Source organism: Haliotis cracherodii, unplaced genomic scaffold (assembly GCF_022045235.1).
Source record: "Haliotis cracherodii isolate W230 unplaced genomic scaffold, xgHalCrac1.p SCAF_2, whole genome shotgun sequence".
Taxonomy (NCBI): Eukaryota; Metazoa; Mollusca; class Gastropoda; order Lepetellida; family Haliotidae; genus Haliotis; species Haliotis cracherodii.
Genome location: NW_027266275.1, coordinates 45,778,752 through 45,804,808, shown reverse-complemented (window position 1 = coordinate 45,804,808; position 26,057 = coordinate 45,778,752). Strand labels below are relative to the sequence as shown.

General features: G+C 41.6%; 1 protein-coding gene across 3 annotated transcripts in view; it reads left to right on the top strand.

The window, feature by feature from the left end:
* LOC139468148 (protein N-terminal asparagine amidohydrolase-like) overlaps positions 1-26,057 on the top strand; it is a 638,951-nt gene that overhangs the window by 235,106 nt on the left and 377,788 nt on the right. For all 3 annotated transcript variants that reach the window (XM_071249923.1, XM_071249922.1, XM_071249924.1), the window contains one exon: positions 20,464-20,529. In XM_071249923.1, the coding sequence (XP_071106024.1) occupies positions 20,464-20,529 (66 nt within the window). The remainder of the gene's footprint in view (positions 1-20,463; positions 20,530-26,057) is intronic.

Genomic DNA, 26,057 nt, shown 5'->3' with positions numbered 1-26,057 from the left:
AATAATTTTGACATGGCCCTCCGAAGACTAGTTAGTACTGAAAAGAGGTTAAAGAAAGACAAATGTATTGCACAGGCATATGGAAATGCAATCTCTGAATATGAGAAAAAAGGGTACATCTCCAAAGTATCATCGAATAAGTCAGATGAATCCAAGTGGTATTTACCACACTTTCCAATTCTGCGTCCTGATAAGGCTACAACAAAAGTTAGAATAGTTTTTCGATGCATCGGCGAGGTATAAGGATATCTCACTGAATGACAAGATCGATCCTGGTCCCAAGCTTCACAGTGAGCTTTTGGATGTTTTGTTGAAATTCCGCAAGTATCCAGTAGCACTTATCTGCGACATAGGAGAGATGTTTCTACAGATAGAACTTGCTCCAAGTGATAGGAGTTTTCATAGGTTCTTATGGAGGTCCATGAATACAACCAATACTCCAGAGGTGTATCAGTTCAATCGAGTGGTATTTGGCGATACTTCTTCTCCCTTCTTAGCCCAATTTGTATCCCAACAGCATGCTAAAATACATCAGGAAGATCTTCCTCGAGCAGTAGAGACTGTCTTAGAGTCCACATATATGGATGACAGTATGGACTCGGTTGAGCATGAGGATGAGGGCTTAGAGCTGTACAAGCAGTTGAATGAACTGTGGTCAGGTGCTGCTATGCATGCAAGGAAATGGTTGTCAAACTCGCTTAGAATTCTGGATAACATTCCCGTGGAAGACAGAACTGCTGAGATCGACCTCAGCAAAGGGCATTTACCATCAGTTAAGACACTTGGACTGATGTGGATTGCTAAAAGTGATATGTTCACCTTTAGCGCACTAATCAATCCATAGGAAGTAAAAACAAAAAGGGATTTCCTGAGTCATGTGTCTAGACTTTTCGACCCCCTTGGTCTTATAAGCCCCTTCATTATAACTGCTAAGATCATCCTTCAGGAAATATGGCTCACTGGGCAGGGTTGGGACAATTGTCTTCCGCAGCATCTAAAAAACAAAGTAAGTCAATGGTTAGAGCAGTGGTCAGAAATACAAACCCTTGAAATACCAAGATGTCTCCGTTTCCGCAATTCTGTAGAAGAGGTGTGTCTCCATTGCTTTGTTGATGCATCTCAGGAGGCATATGGCGCTGCTGTTTATGCTGTTCATACTTACCTGAACGAGAGTACTTCCGGTAGGCTGGTATCTTCAAAGAGTCGAGTGGCTCCACTAAAGTCCATAACCATACCTCGTCTTGAATTGATGGCTGCAATTGTTGGTGTCAGACTGGTTTCGGAAATCAGCAGAGTTCTAAATATAAATATCAAAACAGTAAGGTTTTGGTCAGATAGCATGAATGTTTTGTGTTGGCTAAAAAACAACAGCAGAACATTCAAACCTTTTGTGGCAAATAGAGTCGGAGAGATACATTGTGCCACAAATCCATCCCAATGGAGACATGTGCCATCCATTGACAATCCTGCAGATCTCTTAACAAGAGGTGCCTCAGCTTCACAGTTAAAAAGCAATCAATTGTGGTGGTCTGGGCCTTCCTTTTTGGTAAAAGGTGAAACTGAATGGCCGACAGACAAAAGTTTGGTATATGTATCTGATCTTGTTGACAGGGAAAGGAAAAAACAGATGGTTACCATGGTTGCAGTTGTGGATCCTGATCCCAACTGGAGGCTTGAACCTACAAGATTTTCCAACTGGAAAAGACTTACCGGTGTTAATGCCATGTTTTTCAGGTTCATAACTAACTGTTGGGCGCCAGCAGATAGTCGAGTCTCAGGAGAATTATCTGTGGAAGAGCTAAACGATGCGGAAAACAGAATCATTGTTCAAACTCAGCGTGATGAATTCCAAAAGGAATATACGTCCTTAAAATCCAAGAAACCTCTTCTTGTTTCTTCAAAGATCTCACCCCTCCACCCACAGTTAGATGAACATGGGGTGATGAGGTTATGTGGTCGTTGCCTCATGCAGCACGATGTCCAATAATTCTACCTTGGTGAAGTTGGGTCTAAAAACTCATTGTGAAATCGTATCACGAGGATCGCCATCATTTATATGGAACAAATCAAACTTTGACAGCATTATCTTCAAAATATTGGATAATCTTTGCCAGAGAAGTGATCCGAGAATGGGAAAGAGAGTGCTCCCATTGTCGTATAATGAAGGCTAATCCAATTCAACAAGTTATGGCTCCTTTGCCCAAGTTAAGGCTTCAAGTATCACTTCGTGCCTTCAGCAAAATAGCCGTGGATTACGCAGGTCCGTTCTTCACCATCCAAGGTAGAGGAAAAACACGTAACAAACAATACCTGTGTATCTTTACTTGTTTGTCTACACGCGCTGTTCATCTGGAATTGGCAAACAGTTTGGATACAGATGCATTTCTGAATGCATTCTTCAGGATGGTGAACAGAAGAGGGCTACCAACTGACGTCATTTCTGACAATGGCACAAACTTTGTCGGGGCTGTCAGGGAACTGAAGCAACTTTTTGAAGCATTGGATAAGACCGCCATCACTCGGTCGTTGGCCAACAAGGGAATCAAATGGCACTTTAATCCACCTTATGCTCCACACTTTAGTGGAGTGTTTGAAACCATGGTCAAGTCTGCCAAGCGTGCCATATTTGCCGTTTTAAGCACCAGTGATGTTACAGATTTGGTACCGCTTTCACAGGTGCAGAAGCACTAAATAAACTCACGTCCTCTAACATATCAAGGGGGCACGGGTGGCCCAGTTGTCTAAGGCGCCGCGATTCGCTGTGCAGAGTTGTGTCCCTTGGGCACGCCAGAAACCTATGATTGTGGGTTCGAATCCCAGTTCACCCCAATTATGTCTCAGGTTTGTCAGCACCATACCCGTGCTCGTGGGTTTCACCGAAGTGGTAAACGTCTGAGACCTGCATCACTTCGGGCTTTCCTCCCACATTAAGCTGACACGCCGTGATATAACTGGAATAATGTTAAAAGCGGCGTTAAACCAAACTCACTCACTCACTCACTAACATATCAAAGTGCTCATCCTCTGGATGACAATCCCCTTATGCCGAACCATTTCCTCCATGGGCAAATAGGAGGGATGTTTGCCCCGGAGTCTGCAGACGAGACGGATTACAATCCCAGGAAGAGATGGAGACGGCTTCAAGAGCTGGTAGGTCATTTCTGGAGGCGATGGATGTGGGAATGGCTACCCAGCCTCTACACAAGAAAGAAGTGGACCACTCTGTGCAAGGATCTATGTGTCGGTGACATCGTGATGATGATATCTCCTGATACTGCAAGAGGACATTGGCCCCCAGGAACTATCATCAAGATTCATCATGGAAGTGACAGAAAAAGTTAGAGTGGTGGACGTACAAGTAGGACAGCATATTCTCACCAGACCTGTGAACAAGATGTGTCCATTGGAGTATTATGAGGGGAAGTGAATTGTGAATTTTGTTTCAGGCCTTTTCCACTAAAACATTCTGCGAGAAAGGGTGAATAGTGAATCTTTTGTTTCAGGTATGTACTGCAATGAAGTTTTCTATGGAGAATGTGAATTGTGAATTTGTTTCAGGTGGACAGTGAAGTTTTGACAATTCAGTGTGAACAGTGACTATTATATTGAAGAAAACATTGTGATCGAACTGTTTTTTGTACATGAACTGATTTTTGTGAATTTAGACTGAGTCATATTGCTTGAGTTTGTACAGAAATGCGATTTCGAGAAACAAAGGACAATTCTTGGAACGCTATCGATTTGAAATTGTTTGATTTCGGCACTGTTAAGTGTAATTTGAATGTTCAGTAAGAATGTTGCTTATTATTAATTTGTAGTTGTCAGTATCCTGCCAAGGAGGGGGGTATGCTTGGGAGGGTTTTAAAAACAAACGCTCCCTACTTCGCAGAAACGCACATGTCCCAGTCATTATCAGAGCCAAGTGTACAAAACACACCCTGCTTCACGGAAAACATGTGCTTTCCTTGAAGATTTTGTTAATAACTGGGACATGGGAGTTTCTGGGAGTTTAGTTAGACAGGTGAGTTTTGCAGAGTAAAGAGGTGTTGTAATAGTAGACAATAGAACAGTTGTTTGTGTTCGATTGGGGTAAATAAATGGGTCGCATTTTCATTGTTTTGGTTTTTCGTTAATAAACATCGGATATTCCTTTATATCAACTAGGCTACATTGACCAATTTGAAATACATACATAGTGCTGTAAATCTTTTCACCTACGTTCATATGTGTGTATTCCGGTAATCAAAACATCAAGTTTCAATCATAGTTTCTTTTTGTTATTTACTTACCGCTCCAGCTAATCATATCTCCACTTGAGACGCCCTGCATAATGTCGCGGTTGCATATTCTTTTCATATGGCCATATGATAGAACTTTTTGACACATCCATCGTTGGACTATCTTCGAAATCAATTGCCGCAAATACTTTTGGGATATTCTTCGAATGAATTGTTGTTATCAGTTGGCAATGAGGCAACGATGAAGCAGAATGAACAAATTGTGTTTGGCGCTCCTGACTCAAGATGCGCGCAACCACAGGCCTACGTGACAATTAGCAGCAATGGCATCGGCTGTGTCCGGAAGACGCTTGCATCTTCCCGTAACACATAGCTGTCCATACGACTTGTCCAAGAGTGGTACGAGTTAATGGTTTAAAATTTTATATTTTTTCTATTGATAAGAATATAATTATATGTTTATGTAGAGTGACATATCTTGTTAATGTAACGGGGGGAGAATAAAATACAAATATTGGAAGTCCGTCGAATTATGAATCTTTGTGCCGCATAAGTTATATAATATCAACACATACATAGTCAGACCAGAGCTGTATTTTCTGTATATATTCTCTATGATTCATGAGAATGGAGTTATAAATGCCGTAATGGCAAGTCACAACAAGTAACAAGTATTTAGCGCGTGCCTGTGTTTTCAATGACAGTTCAATCGCGGGAGTTATCTCATAACACCTAGCTTTGGATAAATCTTATGTACATGCACAAATAATCCCAATTATTACAATATTAAGGTATCAATATCAAAATTAGAATTTATAAAAAAAACACATTTTTATCAATAGTGGGAGTTGCGAAAAGTGATACTCTATGTACATGTCTTTTATCGATTTCTAGGAATTAGCTTCATGCAAATTTTCCCCGCAAATTCAGATTTCAATGGTCTAAATAATGAATAATGAATATTTATTAAAGAAAAAGTTCATTCCTGTTGAAAATGTTTTTTCATCTGCCACTTACAAGATTTAATGCTTCTTACCAATGCTATTGATATAATAGTATTACATTTCATTTGATGTTGCCGTTATTTGTTATTCATGCATGAAATGAAAATTCAAAATTATGAAACAGGAGGTCAATTTTCATTTTTTTTTACCAAAGTTTGAAATAACCATGGTCTACCATGGCAATGTTTATGATGACCATGGTCTACCATGGTTTTGTTTGAGATGACCATGGTCTACCATGGCAATGTCCCAGATGACCATGGTCTACCATGGATTTGTCTAAGATGACATGGTAAAATCTTCAGTGACCATGGTGTACCATGGTTTCTGTTGAACATGGTATACCATGGTAAGAAATGAAAGTGACTGTGGTTAAGCATGGTTTAGCATGGTATACCATGGTAAACCTTGGTCACCATGGTATATCATGGTGCACATTTCAGCTGGGCAGTCTTAAAAAACAACCAAACCACTGTTATAACGCCTAGGGCATAGGGAGCCCAAGTTGTAATCGGGTGTGTACAATGTTCAGTGTGAGCTTTTGCCTTCCTCGCTAGCGCTCCCCTTTTACCGGCTGAGACTTTTAAAGGATTCTTAGTCACTCTCACAATTTCGTCATTCACTGGCAGTGTTTCCGCAATCACTTGTGGTGTTTCCGCAATCACTCGTGGTAATTCCGCAATCACTTGTGGCAATTCCACCTCCTTTATTTATTTGAACTTTGTTCTTTATTATATTAGGTGGGCACGCATGTTTAAATTGACAATAGTTAGACGTTATTAAAGCGGTGGTAAGTAGAGCTAAAAACATTCCGTATCAATGGTAAAACTCACAGCTTACTGCGCTTACAGCATGCTCAATAAATGGGTCTTCCTCGAGAGATTCGAATAAATACAGGCGATTTTGTTGTGGGATAGGAAGAAACGTACTAGTCACAGCTGTGTATAGTTGTACCATAGCCGAACCTATTGTTTTAATCATGGTAGCGCCCAGTCTAGACTCGTAACGTGAGTATACTTTTTAATTTCTTCGTCGGCCATGTTAAAAATCTTTTCAGTGGTATAATTTTCCTCAAAGTATTGGGAGCATTTTCCACCAGCTACCAAAGCCGCGAGTCTTTCTCTATGTTGATCTGTAACTACAGGTTCTGGCTCATCTTGAAGCAGTTGTTCAAGAAGTTCATCGCATTCCATCTTTTTAATGTAATACATTAGCCGATATATAGGCCTAACATAATGAAATATGATATATCCAACACAGCCCGAAATAATAAACTGTTGCAAAAGAATGAGGTTTTCAAACCACATTATTACATAATCGCTGCTAATGTTTAATTTACCGCATTTTGCTACAGTTTGCTATATTTTGCTAAGCAATTGCTAAAATTTGCTGAGCATTTGCTAAAGTTTACTAAGCAGTTGCTAAAGTTTGATAAAATTTGCTAAGCTTTAGCTAAATTTTGCTAAACAGTTGCTAAAGTTGCTAAGCAGTTGCTTAAGTTTGCTAAGCAGTTGCTAAAATTTGCTAAGCAGTTGCTAAAATTTGCTTAGCAATTGCATAAGCAATTGGTTGATCAGTTTTTAATACGAGTTTAGAGTGCTTCGTTTCTGCTAACAGTTTTCTGACTTTATCTCGTTCGTGCATGGTAGAAATCACATCATTTTTGCGTAGACATTCCTCAAATGAATCTTGGTCTTGGCAATGAAACAGGGCTACCCTTTTGGTCTGGTCTCTTTGATCTTTCAGGACAGAGTTGTATTATTGAGTAAGGACCCAAACGCTATGCTGAGTATGCCGTCCAGAGAATGCTAAATATGAAAGCATATATTTCTCTTTTGGTTAGTTCTTTACTCGCACTGCAATCGTCTATTATGAAAAGGGTTGATTCTCCTTTGTATTTTTCATGACATACATACAGTCTTGTAAACGATCACCTGGATTAACTTTGTGCACCCCGGGATCATTCATTATCCAATCTCTCGATAAACCTTTATAGACGGGCACAGAATAATAATATGGGCGAAAAAATTCTGATAATGACTTTGTAAAATACCAAGAGTAAAAGCTGTTTTTCCACACCTAGTTTCCCTGCAGATGAATCTTTAGGTAAAAGTTTGTTAATAAATCGCTTGCACGAATCTTCCATTTTGTATATTAAGTTGTGCGTCCATAATCACATACAAATATATTTTTAATTTACCATCCGTTTCGGCCTTCTTTATTATTTGTATAGTAACACCCTCATAAGCATTCTCCTCCCACTACCGTGTAGTTGGTCATCTATGGTTCGCATGTCGAGCCATAGCGGATACTTCGAGGTAAGGAATTCAGCCAGCGATACATCCCCAAGAGCCAGATCTTTTGCAACTGCGTTAACTTCTGGGCTTCGTCTTATAGAAGGGAGTTTTTTAATCTCATCCCACTGTTGATATGCTCGCATGCCTTGACTATATAGTTGATTAGGCACGCCCTCGATCGTCAATTCTACTTTCATAATCTTGGAGGTTGTATAACGCCTCGGTATCTCTTAAAAGTGGTTCCAGAAAGGGGTCCTGGAACAACATTAAAATACCCTAGCTGGCACGTTTAGATTGATATTCCACGTCATATCACTTTTGTCTCAGGAAATCTTCTGGTGTCGAAGCACGCTATCATACAAAATGGCTAAACTTCCGTTATACTAGTTACGAACTGCCTGGCTAATTTAGGATCTGTTATCATATCATACTCAAGTGAGATATTATCAAAGTAATAGCTCGAATAGCTAGCTTTATCATCAGTGGTTTTGGTTTCTCTGCTGTAGTCATCAAAAGTGAGTTCATATTCTAACCTATCACCTTGGGATGCTTGATAGAAGGGCATGTGGCTATCTAGTAATTCAAAGTTAAGCGGAATATAGTTACCCAATGCATCAGCAACAACCTTATCTTCTACATGGTATTATCACCAGTATCAGCACCCACACACAGTCTCATTGAATTCCGATTAGTGCTTGTGTCAATACCTTGGTACTTCAAGTTTTCCGTTCTTTCGCTGTTTTCCAGAGATCCATGTAAGAGAAGTATACATCGCTGTTATCAATATTCAAAACCTCATTACCGCTAATTTTAATCATGATTTTCTTTACAAATTCACGGCCTATGTTCTGAACAAGCTCTCTGTTCACATCCATAGAAGTCAAACTAATTGTAAATGATAGTCTGGCAGTTCCTGGAATTAACACATTGTGAGCGCCGAGATTAAGAAAGCGTACCAGTTGTGTTTGATTCTGATTAATGCTACTCGGGTACTTAGCTATAGACTGGCGAATTGCTATGACCCCTAGTGGATCCCGAAGTCTACTCTGTGGATTTAACTTGCGTCCGTATTGAGAAGACATTTATTTTTATATTGAAATTATGTTTACTTATGTCTAATATAAAAAATGGATGATATTAATCTAGATAACCTAAATGATACTACTGCAGTCGAAGGGGGGACTGATGAAACCAGCTTTATGAATCTTAATGAGGAACTTTTGCAATCAACCGTTAATGATTATCATGATGTCCTAAAAGAAGACAATAAATATGTTACTCCTATTGGTCGTGACTATTCCTAGTTTACAATAGACAGAAAAGGAATATTGCGACTGTGTGGCTCTCCGGATATTGATCTTATGAATTCTTGTACTCGTAAGCCCCTTGTGTTGTCTAGAATAGCTGGATACCGTGTCGGCATCAGCATTTTTTGTAAGGAATTAGGTTGTGTAGACTATGACAACTCACAAGCAAAACTTTCTGCAAAGACTACTAAGGTTCTTCAGACTGTGCGGACTGAACTCAGCGGCTGCCATAGATAAAGATAATTTAGAAGACGTACCACAACGTGCAAAGGAGGCCTCGCATAGTCTCAGAGAAATCTTGGAAACCTGTGATAATTCCACATTACAGGAACCATCCTTGAAGTACAATATTAGAGAATAACAAAGTCTTGACGAGGCCATGCAAACAATGCGGGGATCTCTCATCAATAATATAGCTAAGGTAGATGAACTCGACAAGCATATTTGTAATGAGAAAACAAAACTTACACAGGCAGATGATGAATTCAGTAGACGCAGTGTTGCGGAAATATTGTGTAACTTAAAAGACGAAAGATCAGCCCGTCTCGAAGCAGCTTCTTCTAATAGAGAGGCACTTCAGAGGCCTCCCAGAATCTACCCCCCTTTCCCAGAATCAACCCCGCTTTCCCAGAATCAACCCCCGGGGGTATACTCTGGGAGTTCCCAGAATCTACCCCGAGGTATAACCTGGGAGCTCCCAGAATCTACTGCAGCCCTGTTGTTGCATTAAGTGTTTAAGTGGTCGCCTTCTGCCTAAGCAATTTCGGCTGACCTGTCCCTCTTTGGGACTCCTGTGTAGGGTACACATATCTATTGTGAGTTTGGTGTTCATATAATTTCTGTTTTTGTATTGATATGATTTCTATTTTCTTATATTGATATGATTTCATTTTATCCTTGGATGCTCTGTTTATATATGTTTGAGTAGCTGTCCGTCTCTCAGAAATAGAGGTAGTCTAGCCTTCGCCATTTTGGCTTTAGGAGATCTATGACAGAGAGCGGATCTAACTGCAATTCTTGTTTTAACCTAGCCCAGGCTGGGGCATGGTCTTGACATTCTAGTAACACGTGATCAATGGTTTCAGCCTGATTGCAAGATGAACAAACCTTGTCATAGTGCTTTTTGTGACCGAGTCTGAGGCGTGAAATAGCAATTTAAATTTTCCTTTCATTTGAGTATGAGTTTGGCTTTTGTTGGACCTTGGGTTGAATTTTGTATAGCCATCTGCCGATCTTACTTGTGTCCCATTGGGCTTGCCATCTTTCTGCTATGGAGGCTTTGCTTTTGCTTTTTATCTCTAGTTTACTAAAAGGAATAGACTGTATATCCGCATTGTCTAGAGCTAGCTCCGCCAGTGAGTCTGCTTTTTCATTTCCATGAATATCTATGTGAGAGGGGATCCAACACAGCTCCACCTGTTGTTCTTGGTCCGATAGTTTTGTATATTCGTATAAAATATTGTTGACTGTGTTTGGCCTGGAGTTTGAGTTTCTGCCACTGATGGCTTGAAGTGCACTTAGCGAGTCTGATAGGACGACTGCCTTTGCTTCCGGAAGTTCCGGTATGAGTTTGAGTGCATGATGAATTGCCTCCAATTCAGCCGTGAATACTGACTGACCATCAGGCAAGCGAACTGAATGTGCTTTGGGTTTGGAGCTGTGGATATGGATCCCGTAACCAGCACTGTTATTGGTAGGATTCTTGGATCCATCAGTGTATATATGGGCCGAGCTGTCCCAGGTAGTTTGAATTTTAGTGATAGCTACTGATCGTAGTAGAGTTGGGTCTTCTTTTTAGTGACTTCTGATGTTAAAGCAGTGTCAACTTTGGGAGTTTTTAAAGTCCAGGGAGGGCGTAACCTTTGTAGTGACTTTCTGGATGCTGAACGTCATCACAATTGTGACTTCGAATGAGTTCACATGCTAATATCCCAGATGGCTTTAGTGAGGGATTTTATTCGAGCTAGGGCTTCATCGCGAGTGTTTTTGTCTTGCCATTTCTTTTTAACCAAAGGGTTTGATGTTCGTCCCCAGAACGATAATATTGCCTGCTCTCTTCTTAGTTTCAATGGGAGTTCTCCCATTTCTACTTGTAGTGCTTCTAGTGAGGTGCCTGTTACTGCGCCTGTGGCCAGGATTAGGGCCTTGTATTGTATTCTGTCTAGTTGCCTCAAGACAGTATTTGATGCTGAATGAAAGTCCTCACAACCATAGTCAATTTTTGATCTGATAAAAGATTTGTAGAGGTCCAGCTGAGTGTCCCTCGATGTGCCCCAAGATGTGCCTGAAATTGCCCGTTATACGTTCAGGTCTTTTTGACATCTGTTTTCCACATATTCTATATGTTTGCGCCAAGTGAGGTGTTGATCAAGGATCACCCAAAGAAATATTGCAGATTTTTCGAATTTGATAGGTTTGCCTTTTATGGAGACACGGGGTATCATAGCATCTTTCCCCCGGCATTTGAATAGAACTCCAACAGTTTTTTCACTTGAAAGGGTGAATCCCCATTTATTGCACCATTGATCTACTCCGTCCAGGGCTGACTGGAGTTTTTTTCTGATTTGTGAAATATCTCTGTACTTTACCCATATTGCTCCGTCATCAGCGAATTAAGAAGTATGGGTAGGAGAGTTGACATGGTCAAAAAGATCATTGATCATGATATTAAACAGGGTTGGGCTTATAATGCTGAGCTCTTTATCTCTGGTAAAAATGCATATCAAACACGAACAGTATAAAGAATACCTGCCTGGTCCATCTTTAAGATAATATATACTAGCCACATTGAGAAACTATGCACGGAGAAAATATAGATATAAGGGCACACCGTCCATATATGAAATATAGGTTTGAACACAGCAATTATTGGACACATTCAAACGCTCATGCACGTGCCATGCGATATGACGTCATTGATGGGGGTCTATGGACGTGCAATGCATTACTGCACGTGCATCCTGTGCAGCTGTACACAGCATATGCAACTCAAAATTCACTGTTGGAAAGCACTTTGGAAAGCATGGTCTGTGGTCATTCAAAAATTCAAAACTTCTCAGGCGCAGACACAAGCATATCACAAGCAAATCATGCCAAGATTGACAGCTGCACAGCGTCATGAAGCCATTGGAATGATCCGAGCCGGAATGAGGCAACAACAGGTGGCAACACATTCTAAATGCCATCGTAACACGATATCGGTATTGGTGAGGCGTTATCAGAACACAAATGACGTTGCCGACCACCCACGTTCAGGACGTCCCCGAGTAACGACGCCAAGACAGGACAGATGGATTCGAGTTACACATCTCCGACACAGGTTCCAAACGGCAGTAAAGACGTCCCAGACAATTCCTGCACTGCGCCATATCTATCCCAGCACTGTCAGGAATCGTTTACGTCAGTACGGGATTCGACCACGACGCCTTGCCATACGTCCCATCCTGACACACCGTCATCGAGTCAAGCGTCTGAGATGGTGTCAAAATCATGTTCGCCAACCTTGAATATGGTGGAGAAATGTTGTCTTTACAGATGAATCAAGGTTCAACATTTCCCACAGTGACGGGCGCCAACGTGTCTATGTTATGCACGCAACTGTATTGTGGAGAGGAATCGTTTTGGAGGTGGCTCTGTAATGATTTGGGGTGGGATAACAGCACGGCACCGAACGCCTTTGGTGGTTGTTCAGGGCAATCTCACCGGTGTTGGCTACAGAGATCAGATTCTGAGGCCTGTGGTCATTCCTTTCCTGCAACGTCATGGCCCGGGATTGACATTTCAACAGGACAACGCTCGTCCTCACGCGGCTAGGGTCGCAATGGATTTCCTTCACCATAACAATGTCATATTACTGCCATGGCCTGCAGTTTCTCCAGATCTCTCCCCAATAGAGCATGTGTGGGATGAAATGGAGCGCCGTCTGCGTCATCTTCCACAACCTCCAGATAACGTCCGTGACTTGGCAAAGGATTTGAGAATGATATGGCAGGCCATTCCCCGGTCCTTCCATGCCCATTTGATGGACTCCATGCATCGCCGGTGCACTGCTGTGATTCACGCACAGGGTGGTCATACCTGTTATTGACTTTGTGACTTTGTCGTATGACCCCCTACTCCATTTTGATCTTCTGACGTCATCGTAACAGATGTTGTTCAGGTCCCGTTGACATTTTCTTATGGTCCGATCATTCAGCTGCTACAGCGTCTGCATCATTTTATTCTTGCTGTGTTGTATTTCAATCCAGAATATATTTTCTCCGTGAACAGTTTCTTTATGTGGCTAGTATATCATCAGTGATCCGCCAACTTCGACAAACTCCCAGTCAACAAGTACGTCGGACACACGTATGGTGCTGGCTTTAAATTTAAACAAGTCTACCAAGATATGTCCATCTACTCAGACCCTATCTATTGGAAATCAAACTTCGACTTCGAAGGTTGCAGTTCGTCCAGTTGATCCCACGCTGACCAGCCTCATCCCTACTCTGAAAGATAGGTAGATTTAGTTTAGCCTCCCAACCACCGTCATCTGGAGTCTACTCTGGGTGTGGAATTGATCAAGCAATCAGACACCATCACCCTACATGTAGTACATGTAGAAAGAGCATGTGCACTCCAAGATCGAGATGCACGGACTTATCAAAAGATAATATTGACAAGCTCTAAATTGTCCTAAGTCTAAGCCCAAGAGGAAGACCAGATCATCGGACCAAAAATCATTCTACATCGTTTTCTCTCAAAACCAAAACTAAATCTAAATCAAACATGTAAAGGTGTTATCTTTCAGGTAAACTGACCTCAGAGAAACACATGGGCACCAAAGGGGTGATGTTTTAGAGAACTCTGTTTTTGCTGTTGAGAAAAAATCATGTTACTAATCACACCCGCCCAAAACTAAGGAGCAGGCATCCAGCTCTGGTCTTGGGACCGCAGCCTTATGCCCGGGTGCTATGGGTAGTTTTGTCACTCATGGTTTTAAAGAAACATTGCAGCCCAAACCCATTCCGTTCTCCCCCTTGAGTATGAGTGAATGGTCTCAATCATTGATCACAACTATGTCCAAAATGTTTGACAAACCTTTCCAGGCTATATCACAGGACATAAATGAGCTAAAACAACATGCAAATCTGAAGGATACGACCAGATGTAGATCACATGATTCGGATGGCAAACAAAAGTCCCATTCACATGGGAGAGTAGTCACTATAGCCCTACCTCGCCTGTGCTTCTCGGGAAAAGAAACATTACACTTATACAGCACAATACTAGTGCAGCTCAAGCCAGGAGTCGCAGCAGAAAGATAAGCATACACCAAGAGCCCAGGGGGTACTGCCAGAGGATTTTATGGGTGCTTCTCATAGTACACTCGCATTCAAACGAAACAACTCCTCATTTAAAGATATCATTTATGAAATCTATAAATTGATCCCATCTGTCAAGCCACCAAGCAATGAGGTAGAGGGTTATGAAAATCCTGTTGAAAAGAGGGTAAGTTTTCATACATTACCTTATCCCTCATTCACTGAAAATGTGGTCTCAAAAAAGAATGTGGAATTAAATGCTTCTACCAAGCATGCCTTAGCCCCAGTCACAGGAAGTCAATGCTATAAATCTCACAATTGTCCATTCCCAAGATCTCCTACCATTGATGAGCAATATTTTGATCTGGTCAGACACCCTAATACGAGGATGAATGTTGAGATGAACGAACTCAAAGAATTTGACAATGTTAATAAGCAGATATAAACATTAGCACGTATATGAACTGGTTTGCAGCAGGCATCAGAAATGTACTTCCCCCTGAACTGAACTGTGAGGAATTTACAGGCCAACCTTGTGACACTTAAGTTGAAATCAACTTGGAACAAGTTGGTTTCATTCATAGTGCACTGGACAGCATTCTGAAGATGCATGAAGATCTGCAAGCTGCACAGATATGGATGTCAACAATTCCTGCTTACTCAACGTAATCATCTTATTCAACAGGTCAGACACAATATCTCAGATCCACTAAGATGAAGTTTGATATCTCAGTCGATATTGGCCCCCCAGTTCTGCGATGCCAGACTAACCTCTGTGATCGATGAGATTTCACACACCACTAATCAGAGATTCCAAAACTCACCATACGCCGAAAATTGGAAGTCAGTTACAGACGTCCCATGGCTAATAGAAGTTGTAATAAGAGGGTACAAACTCCATTTTCAAGCTTGTAGTACACCCCAAAGGACGACGTTTTCATCTAGTTATGCAACTATTTACGCAACTCTCTGGAGATTGCCTAGTCAGTCTGGACCTACAGGATGCCTACCTGCATGTGCCTGTTCACCTGATTTGTTGACCCTGCCTACACTTTGCAGTAAACGGTCTAAGGTTTGAACTCAACGTGCTACCATTAGGAATATCAAGAATGCCATGGTTTTTAACAGATTACCACCTCTATCATTGGCTTCACTCATCTAAATCTTGTAAGACTCCACGGCTATATAGACAATTTCCTCTCCACCTATAAAGACTTATTGCAGATAAAGCAGAATGCAATATTTCTTATTCAACTACCATCTCATTTGGGTTTCCTGGTACATCCCATCAAGTCGGAATTAATCCCAACTCAAGACATTGTGTACATAGGGGAGAGGTTTCAACTTTCAAAAGGTATTTTACAACCCCCAGAGACCGCCTCCGTGGTCTAATGGTAGAGCGTCCGCCCGGTGAGTGGAAGGTCCCGGGTTTGATCCCCAGCCGCGTCATACCAAAAGACATTAAAAGATGGTACTTGTTGTAATCCTGTCTGGTGCTTGGCATTAAGTGGCTAAAACAAGGACTGGTCGGCTCGGAGTCAGTATACTGTGTCTGAGTGGGGTATTCATGTTAAACTGTGGCATGGTATCTCAGTGTGCAAGCACTTTAAATCGGCATCAGTCCGGACTAGTACAAGCAGCCACACACACACACATACACGTGCATGCACGTCGCTATATAAGTGCAATAATCTTGGACGCGACGTTAAACCCCATTTCACCTCACCTCACCTCACCTCACAGCCCCCAGAGGGCAGATATCTAAGAACTATAGAGAGGATTCAGAGTGCCCTCAACCAACCCAGCAGGTCACATCACTGGTGTATGTCTTGTCTAGGTACCCTGACGTCACTCCAAGATCTTACTTACAGAGGGAGATTTCAGTTTCGTCCACTACAAGCTTGAATGAACACCACCGGAAATATGGAACTGGAAGACTTAATACAACCTCCTCACAGCCAGCTTTCGGAACTACGATTGTGGCTTCTGCATCAAAATGTCATGCCAGGCATCCCTCTCATGTTCCCCCACCCTTACACCATCTATACTCACACGCAAAAGAAACGCAAGTGGTTTTAAGCAAATAGGTAACAAACACAGAACCATAAATTGATACGAGTTTAAGCATGTAGTGAAGACCGAGAGGTGTTTTGGAAGCCCCGAGTAAAAACGCAACATAAAAAATGAATCACCAAAACGCACCATTTCAATGATTATGTGGGTATAAAACTGTGGCCGATTCTTGGACCTACCCCTCTTGGTCCACAATGCCACGCCTAACTCAAATTCAGAGAAACCAGGCTATCGGACGTTTGGAAGCTGGAGAGTCTGTCCAAGATTGCCCGTCATTTCAACGTTAACATAACCACAATTAACCGTCTCCTGCATCGATACAGTGCTACACAGACCACAGATGACCTTCCTCTGAGCGGTCGTCTTAGAGTCACCACACTTCGACAAGACCGGCAGATTAATCGTCAACACCAGCGACGTCCGTTCCTAACTGCAAGTGGAAGTGCTCGACGGACAACAGGAACACATAATTGACACATTAGCTGGGACACTGTGATCCGACATCTCCGTTCCAACAACCTCAGATGTTGCCGACCACGGCATCGACAAGCACGACTTCAGTGCGCACAGGGTCATCACAATTGGCATCATCGTGAGTGGAGGCTAGTCATCTTCTCTGATGAAAGTCACTTTTGTGTCTCCCATGCAGACGGAAGAGTCAGAATTTGGCGGCGTCGAGTTGATCGTTTCGCTGACAGAAACGTTGTGGAAAGGGATCCATGGGACGGACCTAGCGTCATGATATGGGCAGGGATTGGACTTCATGCGAGTCTTGGACCCATGTGCTTTCTGAATGTTGGTCAAGGTCAGGGACACAGCGTCACTGCTCAGCGGTATATCGACCAAGTGATCAGACCCCACGTTCCATTTTTTGCACAACATCAACAACACATTTTCCAGCAGGACAACACTCGTCCCCATGTTGCTAGAGCTACCATGACCTTTCTGCAACAACACAACATCCGTGTTCTGCCATGGCCAGCCCTCAGCCCTGATCGCCCAGTCCCTACAACTGCCAATGAACTACGCACAGCTGCTCTGGAGGTGTGCAGGAGGATCCCCAGGGCCTTCACAAGTCGTCTGATCCACTCAATGTACAGGAGATGTGTGGCAGTGATCAATGCTAATGGTGGTCACACCAGGTATTGACTGACATTTTAGGTATTGACCCGAAACTTGCGTTTCTTTAGGGTGTGAGTATATATACAGACGCATCAGGCGAAGGTTCGGGTGTGCCTATGGACGATGTCACAATCAAGGAAGGTGGTCAAATCAAGACAAACATTTACACATAAATTGTCTTGAAATGAGAGCTATTATCCAAGCAATCAAGGCATGGTCTCATCTACTACACCACTGGTGAATACTAATAGCTACAGAGAACACCACGGTGGTAGTGTACATACAACGTCAAGGGGGCACGAGGTCAGCATTTTTGTTGAGAGAGGTTACGATTTTATTGGCCTTAGGAGACTCAGTGAGTTGCAGGATAGAAGCACGACACATACCAGGGAAAGTAAACATACTTGCAGACTTCCTATCCTGGTAACACAAGATTGTACCCATGAAATGTATCTCCACCCCGAGGTATTCAAGTGAATCACCTAGACGTGAGATACCCCTCACCTGGATCCGTTTGCCACATGCCTAAGCTATTTACAGCAGCCTGACAAATCTCCACCTTCACTCCTGGAAACTATCGCGACAAAGATGCAAGTTTCCGGTCTCTCTAAATCAGCTTCAGACGCAGTGGGTAGCTCATGGAGACTAACTTCCTCAGCTATCTATAACGTCAGATGGAGAAAGTTCTGCCAGAAAGAGGTTTTGCATGACGAAAATATAACAATTCCTACAGTGGCTAATTTTCTACTTCATCTGAGGAATGAGAAAAGTCTTCGACATGGTACAATTAAAGGCTATAGATCAGCACTGGCCTCAGTTCTACAAGCTGATGATCTACTGGTATCCTTAGGATCTCAAAATGGAATTTATCCATTGTAATGTCTGCCCTGATGGAAGCACCATATGAACGAATGGCAGAGGCTACACTTTTAACAGCTTCTAAAAAGACAGCCTTCCTCTCAGCGTTCGCTACAGCTGCCAGAGTGTCTGAGTTTCACACAATTGATATCTCATCTATCACGCATACACAAGACTGGAGCACAATATCCTTCAGATCGCTACCAGAATTTATTGCCCAAAACCAGGCATAAGCGTTTGGGCCTCTGGGACATAGACAATATTCTTTTCCATCCTTGAGTAAAACAGTGGATCATCCAGATAGACTATTATGCCCCATATTATACTATATTTCAGCTACACAGAACCACAGGAAGAAAAGAAAATGGCTCTTTATCTCTTGCAAGCCTTTGTCAGAAAAGGACATTACTAAGGCAACTGTGGCCAGATGGCTTAAGACCACTATATCTGATAGTTATCTTCAAGCCCATCTCTCAACATCAAGGCTGATAGAATTCAGTTTCGATCGAACAAGCGGTACCAAGCTGCCAATGGAGATATGCCAAAATATGTTTAATAACTTCTACCTACGAGACTTACAACACGATCTAGAGGGACTATACTCCCTGGGTCCCTTGGTGGCTGCCCAGGCTATAGTCACTCCGTAGCCGTTACCCCTCTTTCCTGTGTGTGTGTGTGTGTGTGTGTGTGTGTGTGTGTGTGTGTGTGTGAGAGAGAGAGAGAGAGAGAGTGAGAGTGTAGATCCCTGAAAATACCACAAAATAAGTCAGTTAGCCTTTACACTATGTCAACTAGGTTGGACGGATCATTTGCTAACATCTGGAATCATAGGTCATAAGGTGATAGGATTATTACATTGTTAGTCACTCGGCATAACATGTATAACTACTACCGGAGGTGTTGTCGTGGAAGACTTCAGAGCGGGAATTAACGTAAAGAGTATGTATTACCAATACCAACATATAATGGGAAACATGTCATCAGTGGAAATGTTTGTCATTATCATACCTGAGGTGAGATAAGTATATATGCTGTTGGCTATGGAGCAACAAGTATATTTCTACGTCACAATGGATTATCAACGGGAAGTGACGTCATAGATGACCTCAGAACTGGAAGTGACATCATAAATGACCCAAGTGATGTCACAAAGAGAATAAACCAAAAATGCCATCATAGATGTTCTCAAAACCGGAAAGTGACGTCATGAAAGACCTCAGAACCAGAGAGAAACTATCGTAAGAAAGCTCATATATCACCCAAAACAGGTAACAATTATGAGGTCATAGAACATAAAAGAACGCCACTAGTCTTCTTCAGGTTTACCAAGGTGAAATCAGGAATTAGGCATTGGTTCATACCCCATTTCTTCTATGTATTCCCTTACTTCACTGCTGCCAATTATCCAGGAGTACTAGATAAGTACTGGCTATGATGTAATAGAGGTAGGATATTCGTAGGAATTATCAAACAATAGTTGTCATTTTGTATTATTCTAAGAATACTACCTCAGTTACATTAGGAAATAGTCTCTCCCACCTACCAAATATATCTTACATCTAGTCGATGAAGCTCATTGGAAAGAAGTGATGTTTTCCAGCCTTGCGCATGCACAGATGCAGTGTGACAAAGGATAGGGTCTACCTGAAAACTATTGGGATAATTGGCAGCGAAGAGGACGTCTTTTGAAAAATCTGAAGATTTTATGGTGTGATTTTTGCCAAAATGAGAATTTGTGGCTATGATGTAATAGACATAGTATTCTTAGAATTATACACAATGATAACTTTTGTTTGATTTCTAGCATAACACTAAATACAATTTAAATTGTAATATCATTGTGTTTATTGATGTTTTATCAAAGATCACCTGTTTGTTCACCTGAAGGGATACATGTCAACAGTCAATTTGGAGACATAAATGCAAGCTTTGATTCATGTGAGCAAAGACCACTCACATTTTTTGCATTAATTTTACTCTAGCATTAATTTCACTCTTGTGTAAATTTTTAGATTTACAGTATTTGTAATTGTGAAATATGCAGTGCCTTTAAGAAATAAACTGATGTCTTATGTGACTTATCCCTGCATGAAATGGACTGTTAACTTACGACTGTTAAGTTATGAGACCTGAGGTAGAGGAGACTTTTATGAAATGGGCTCTGGGGTATTTATCATAATACAATTGTGATATGATACATTGAGTGTACACAGGGAGCAACTACCATTCAAATTTGACTAACGTCTCTCATTGCTTTCCAGATGTGATATCAGTTCTTGGCAGTGAAGATGCCACTACTTGTCATATTGTTGTGCTACAACATTCTGGTGAGTACACAGCTGCATACATGTTCAGCCATATCGTTATATGGCAGTGTAATTTCTTGTTCAACAAAGTTGTAATTGTACGTATCACATTGTTTCTGCTGAGATTCATTAGAAGTTCATAGCATTGTATTTTGACAATGGTTAGTTGACAAGGATGTAGTTATATCCAATGTAAACAGTTGTGTGGACGTTACAATATTTAGATGATTTTGAAGTCAAGTGTTATCTGGAATCTTCTAGAACAGCTATAGTCTCATCCAGCATTGTGTGAAAATTTCTTGAAGGTATGCAAACTATTTTAGTGGGCAAGGGCATGCCTCTATCATATCGCATTACATCTCACATTACATGAAGCTCAGCAGTTGTGTGAAGATCACTTTTCACCCTGGATATCCAGCCTTGGCCTATTTGAAACGCTTGGCCACTGTGGGTACTAGGTTATTATTATTAGATCTCCAAGCCGAAAGGCTAGAGTCCTATTGTAGTCGAAAGGCTGGCAGCCCTTGCCTGAAAGGCAAGAGCCCTATTGTTAATCGTTCAATTTATTTAAAAAAATTATTATTATTATAATTATTATTATTATTATCATTATTATTATTATTATTCCAGCATTTTTTGTTCGAATCATAACTCAAGAACTACAGCTCAGAAGCTCTTCAAAATTTGCACTAAGATTCCCCATGTCCTGAAGATAACCAAAAAACAAGTATACTCACATGCAAAAGAAACACAAGTGGTTTTAAGCACATAGGTAACAAACACAGAACCATAAATTTTCAGATTTTCAACAGACGTCCTCTTCACTGTCAATCACACAAAATTAGTTATTCCCAAGTAGCATTGGAACCACCAAAGCTATGATGTTTGCAATGGCGGGAACCTCACTTTTTCCCCACATCTAACCACGAGAAGTAGATGAATTGGGGAGGTGGGTAGGAGTACTCCGGATGTAATAGAGGTAGTATTCTTAGAATTATTAACAATGACAACTATTGTTCAATAATTGTTACGAAATCTCTACCTCTATTAAATCTCTGCGAAAATATACCAGAGGGACCACGAGAGACCTGCCTTAAGTAACTCCCTGTGTAATTGACAGTAATCCTCTTCTGGAAACCATTATTTACTGATTCTGATCCAACTCGAGATAATTTCCAGTGAAATTCCCTCAGAGGACAGAGGAAAATAAGAAATGTATCAAGAATTAAGTCAAATATGGGATACCTTCACTAGAATTACTGTTATATTTGCTGATCTTGTTCGTAATAATGAGGTCATTTCTAATCTATTTCAGCTTAATGACATCATTTTTTGTTAAATTTGGATTTGTGACACAAATACCAGTGCTGACGTCACTTCCCTTTTATTAGGTAATGATGTCTATCAACGTCTATTTCTAACAAGACGTCATTTCCTGATTAGATGGACCTTGCACTGCTATTTCCAGTGCTGATGTCACTTCCGGTCCACTGGAGGCAGTTGATACTCAAGGTGCTTCTAATCTATCCTACACCTAATAGACATAATATATACTCACACGCAAAAGAAACGCAAAGGGTTTTAAGCAAATAGGTAACAAACACGGAACCATAAATTCATACGAGTTTTAGCATGTAGTGAATCCTGATGGTGTTATCAATATTCTCGACACACCATAGGAACACATAATCGACACATTAGCCAGAACAGTGTGATCCAACGTCTCCGTTCCAGCACATCGTCCTGTTCTCCAACCACGGCATCAACAAGCATGACTTCAGTGGGCACAGGGTCATCACAATTGGCGTCATCATGAGTGGAGGCTAGTCATCTTCTCGGATGAAAGTCGCTTTTGTGTCTCCCATGCAGACGGAAGAATCAGAATTTGGCGGCGTTGAAGTGATTGTTTCGCTGACAGAAACGTTGTGGAAAGGGATCCATGGGGTGGACCTAGCGTCATGATATGGGCAGGGACTGGACTTGTTTTTTTACAGATTACCACCTCCATCATTGGCTTCACTCATCTAAATCTTGTAAGACTCCACGGCTATATAGACAATTTCCTCTCCACCTATAAAGACTTATTGCAGATAAAGCAGAATGCAATATTTCTTATTCAACTACCATCTCATTTGGGTTTCCTGGTACATCCCATCAAGTCGGAATTAATCCCAACTCAAGACATTGTGTACATAGGGGAGAGGTTTCAACTTTCAAAAGGTATTTTACAACCCCCAGAGACCGCCTCCGTGGTCTAATGGTAGAGCGTCCGCCCGGTGAGTGGAAGGTCCCGGGTTTGATCCCCAGCCGCGTCATACCAAAAGACATTAAAAGATGGTACTTGTTGTTATCCTGTCTGGTGCTTGGCATTAAGTGGCTAAAACAAGGACTGGTCGGCTCGGAGTCAGTATACTGTGTCTGAGTGGGGTATTCATGTTAAACTGTGGCATGGTATCTCAGTGTGCAAGCACTTTAAATCGGCATCAGTCCGGACTAGTACAAGCAGCCACACACATACACGTGCATGCACGTCGCTATATAAGTGCAATAATCTTGGAACTTAAACCCCATTTCACCTCACCTCACCTCACCTCACAGCCCTCAGAGGGCAGATATCTAAGAGCTATAGAGAGGATTCAGAGTGCCCTCAACCAACCCAGCAGGTCACATCACTGGTGTATGTCTTGTCTAGGTACCCTGACATCACTCCAAGATCTTACTTAAAGAGGGAGATTTCAGTTTCGTCCACTACAAGCTTGAATGAACACCACCAGAAATATGGAACTGGAAGACTTAATACAACCTCCTCACAGCCAGCTTTCGGAACTACGATTGTGGCTTCTGCATCAAAATGTCATGCCAGGCATCCCTCTCATGTTCCCCCACCCTTACACCATCTATACTCACACGCAAAAGAAACGCAAGTGGTTTTAAGCAAATAGGTAACAAACACAGAACCATAAATTGATACAAGTTTAAGCATGTAGTGAAGACCGAGAGGTGTTTTGGAAGCCCCGAGTAAAAACGCAACATAAAAAACGAATCGCCGAAATGCACCATTTCAATGAATATGTGGGTATCATGCACCAATTTCTCGCGAAAATCTAAAATGCACGAACTGTCACGAAGTGTAGTGGGTATAAAACTGTGGCTGATTCTTGGACCTACCACTCCTTGGTCCACAATGCCACGCCTAACTCAAATTCAGAGAACCCAGGCTATTGGACGTTTGGAGGCTGGAGAGTCTGTCCAAGATTGCCCGTCATTTCAACGTTAACATAACCACAATTCACCGTCTCCTGCATCTATACAGTGCTATACAGACCACAGATGACCTTCCTCTGAGCGGTCGTCTTAGAGTCACCACACCTCGACAAGACCGGCAGATTAATCGTCAACACCAGCCACATTCGTCTCTAACTGCAAGTGAATGGGCTCAACAGACAACAGGAACACATAATTGACACATTAGCTGGGACACTGTGATCCAACGTCTCCGTTCCAACAACCTCAGATGTTGCCGACCAGCACGTCGTCCTGTTCTCAAACCACGGCATCGACAAGCATGACTTCAGTGCGCACAGGGTCATCACAATTGGCGTCATCGTGAGTGGAGGCTAGTCATCTTCTCTGATGAAAGTCACTTTTGTGTCTCCCATGCAGACGGAAGAGTCAGAATTTGGCGGCGTCGAGTTAATCGTTTCGCTGACAGAAACGTTGTGGAAAGGGATCCATTGGACGGACCTAGTGTCATGATATGGGCAGGGATTGGACTTCATGCGAGACTTGGACCCATGTGCTTTCTGAATGTTGGTCAAGGTCAGGGACACAGCGTCACTGCTCAGCGGTATATCGACCAAGTGATCAGACCCCACGTTCCATTTTTTGCACAACATCAACAACACATTTTCCAGCAGGACAACACTCGTCCCCATGTTGCTAGAGCTACCATGACCTTTCTGCAACAACACAACATCCGTGTTCTGCCATGGCCAGCCCTCAGCCCTGATCTCAACCCCATCGAACACTTGTGCAATGAGGTTCAAAGGCATCTGCACAATGTGCGCCCAGTCCCTACAACTGCCGATGAACTACGCACAGCTGCTCTGGATGTGTGCAGGAGGATCCCTAGGGCCTTCACAAGTCGTCTGATCCACTCAATGTACAGGAGATGTGTGGCAGTGATCAATGCTAATGGTGGTCACACCAGGTATTGACTGACATTTTAGGTATTGACCCGAAACTGTGTAAGCCCTTAACATTTTAATCCATTAAACTGTCTTCAGTCAAATTTTGTCAATCTTGCCCTATTAGTATTTCTTGTCTTTACTGTTGAAAATAAATAACATGTAAACTGCATACTCGACTTGCGTTTCTTTTGCTTGTGAGTATTTTTTTTGAAGATTTATGTTGCCTTATTGCTCCCCAACCGCTTGTCCGATTTTAGGTGCTTGACATTTTTTGTTCTTTGACTTTGGCCATTGGTCACGTGGTTCGGTAGCCATATTGAATTCAAGGTTTTCACAGTGTTTTGGGGGTATATCTTCAAAAGCATAGAACTCTGAATCCACTGAATGAAATGCTTCCAAACTTTCTGTGAATTGTCTCCATACACAACAAATCAAAACTGTAATAGCTGTCATTGGCTATCTTTGGTATGGATTTTGATTTTGATCTTCACCGAAATTGTACTTTAAAAATCATATCTTGTAAGGTTCTTTACAGAAACTATTGAAAGTTTACATGAAGTTAGTTTCACATATGTACCTCATTTTTTTGTTCTTGGTTGCATGCTAAAAGTAACACCGCTTGGTCGTAATATTTGATTTCAAAATACTGAGAATGAAGCTCTAGGTAGGATAATGTCCCTTTGACTGTCAAGTACCCTTGAAGATGAGGGTTAGAATTGGTCTTTAGCAACCCATGCTTGTTTTAAGAGGCTATTATCGGGATTGGGTGGTCAGGCTCCCTGAATTACTACTTTATTTACCCAATTGCAAAATGCTACCGTACCTTACTTTTGACGGCATTGTAAAAGCAAATGATTTATGGATTTCTTGGTCGGAAATGGGTTTAGAACTCTCTGGTTCACTTTGGCTCACTCCAATTTCATAGCGGTGATGTCCTGCAAACGGTTAACTATCTTTTGATGCGATTCAACGATCATCATAAGATTAAACTAAATTGTAATGAAAATATTCTCTATTATTTTTACTCATACGTATACCATTATTTTTAACGAAGTGATATTCAACATTTTTACTAAGTTCTTCGTTCATTTTATTAGGAGACCAGACTACATACTCTTCTTGGTAATTGGAAAGAAACAATTGATGACCGTATTTGGTTGGTTTGACATCACTGATATAATATATACCTTGTGGTAATTCTCTCCATTTTATAATTTTGTCCCTCAGCATAAATGTTTCGATAGCTTTTTCGAGTTCTTCCTTTGTTGGTTTGTAATTCTCCATTATTATATATTTATGTAAACATTCTTCTAAATGTGATCTACTGATAGTAAGCAATCTATTTTTAATCTCCAACCA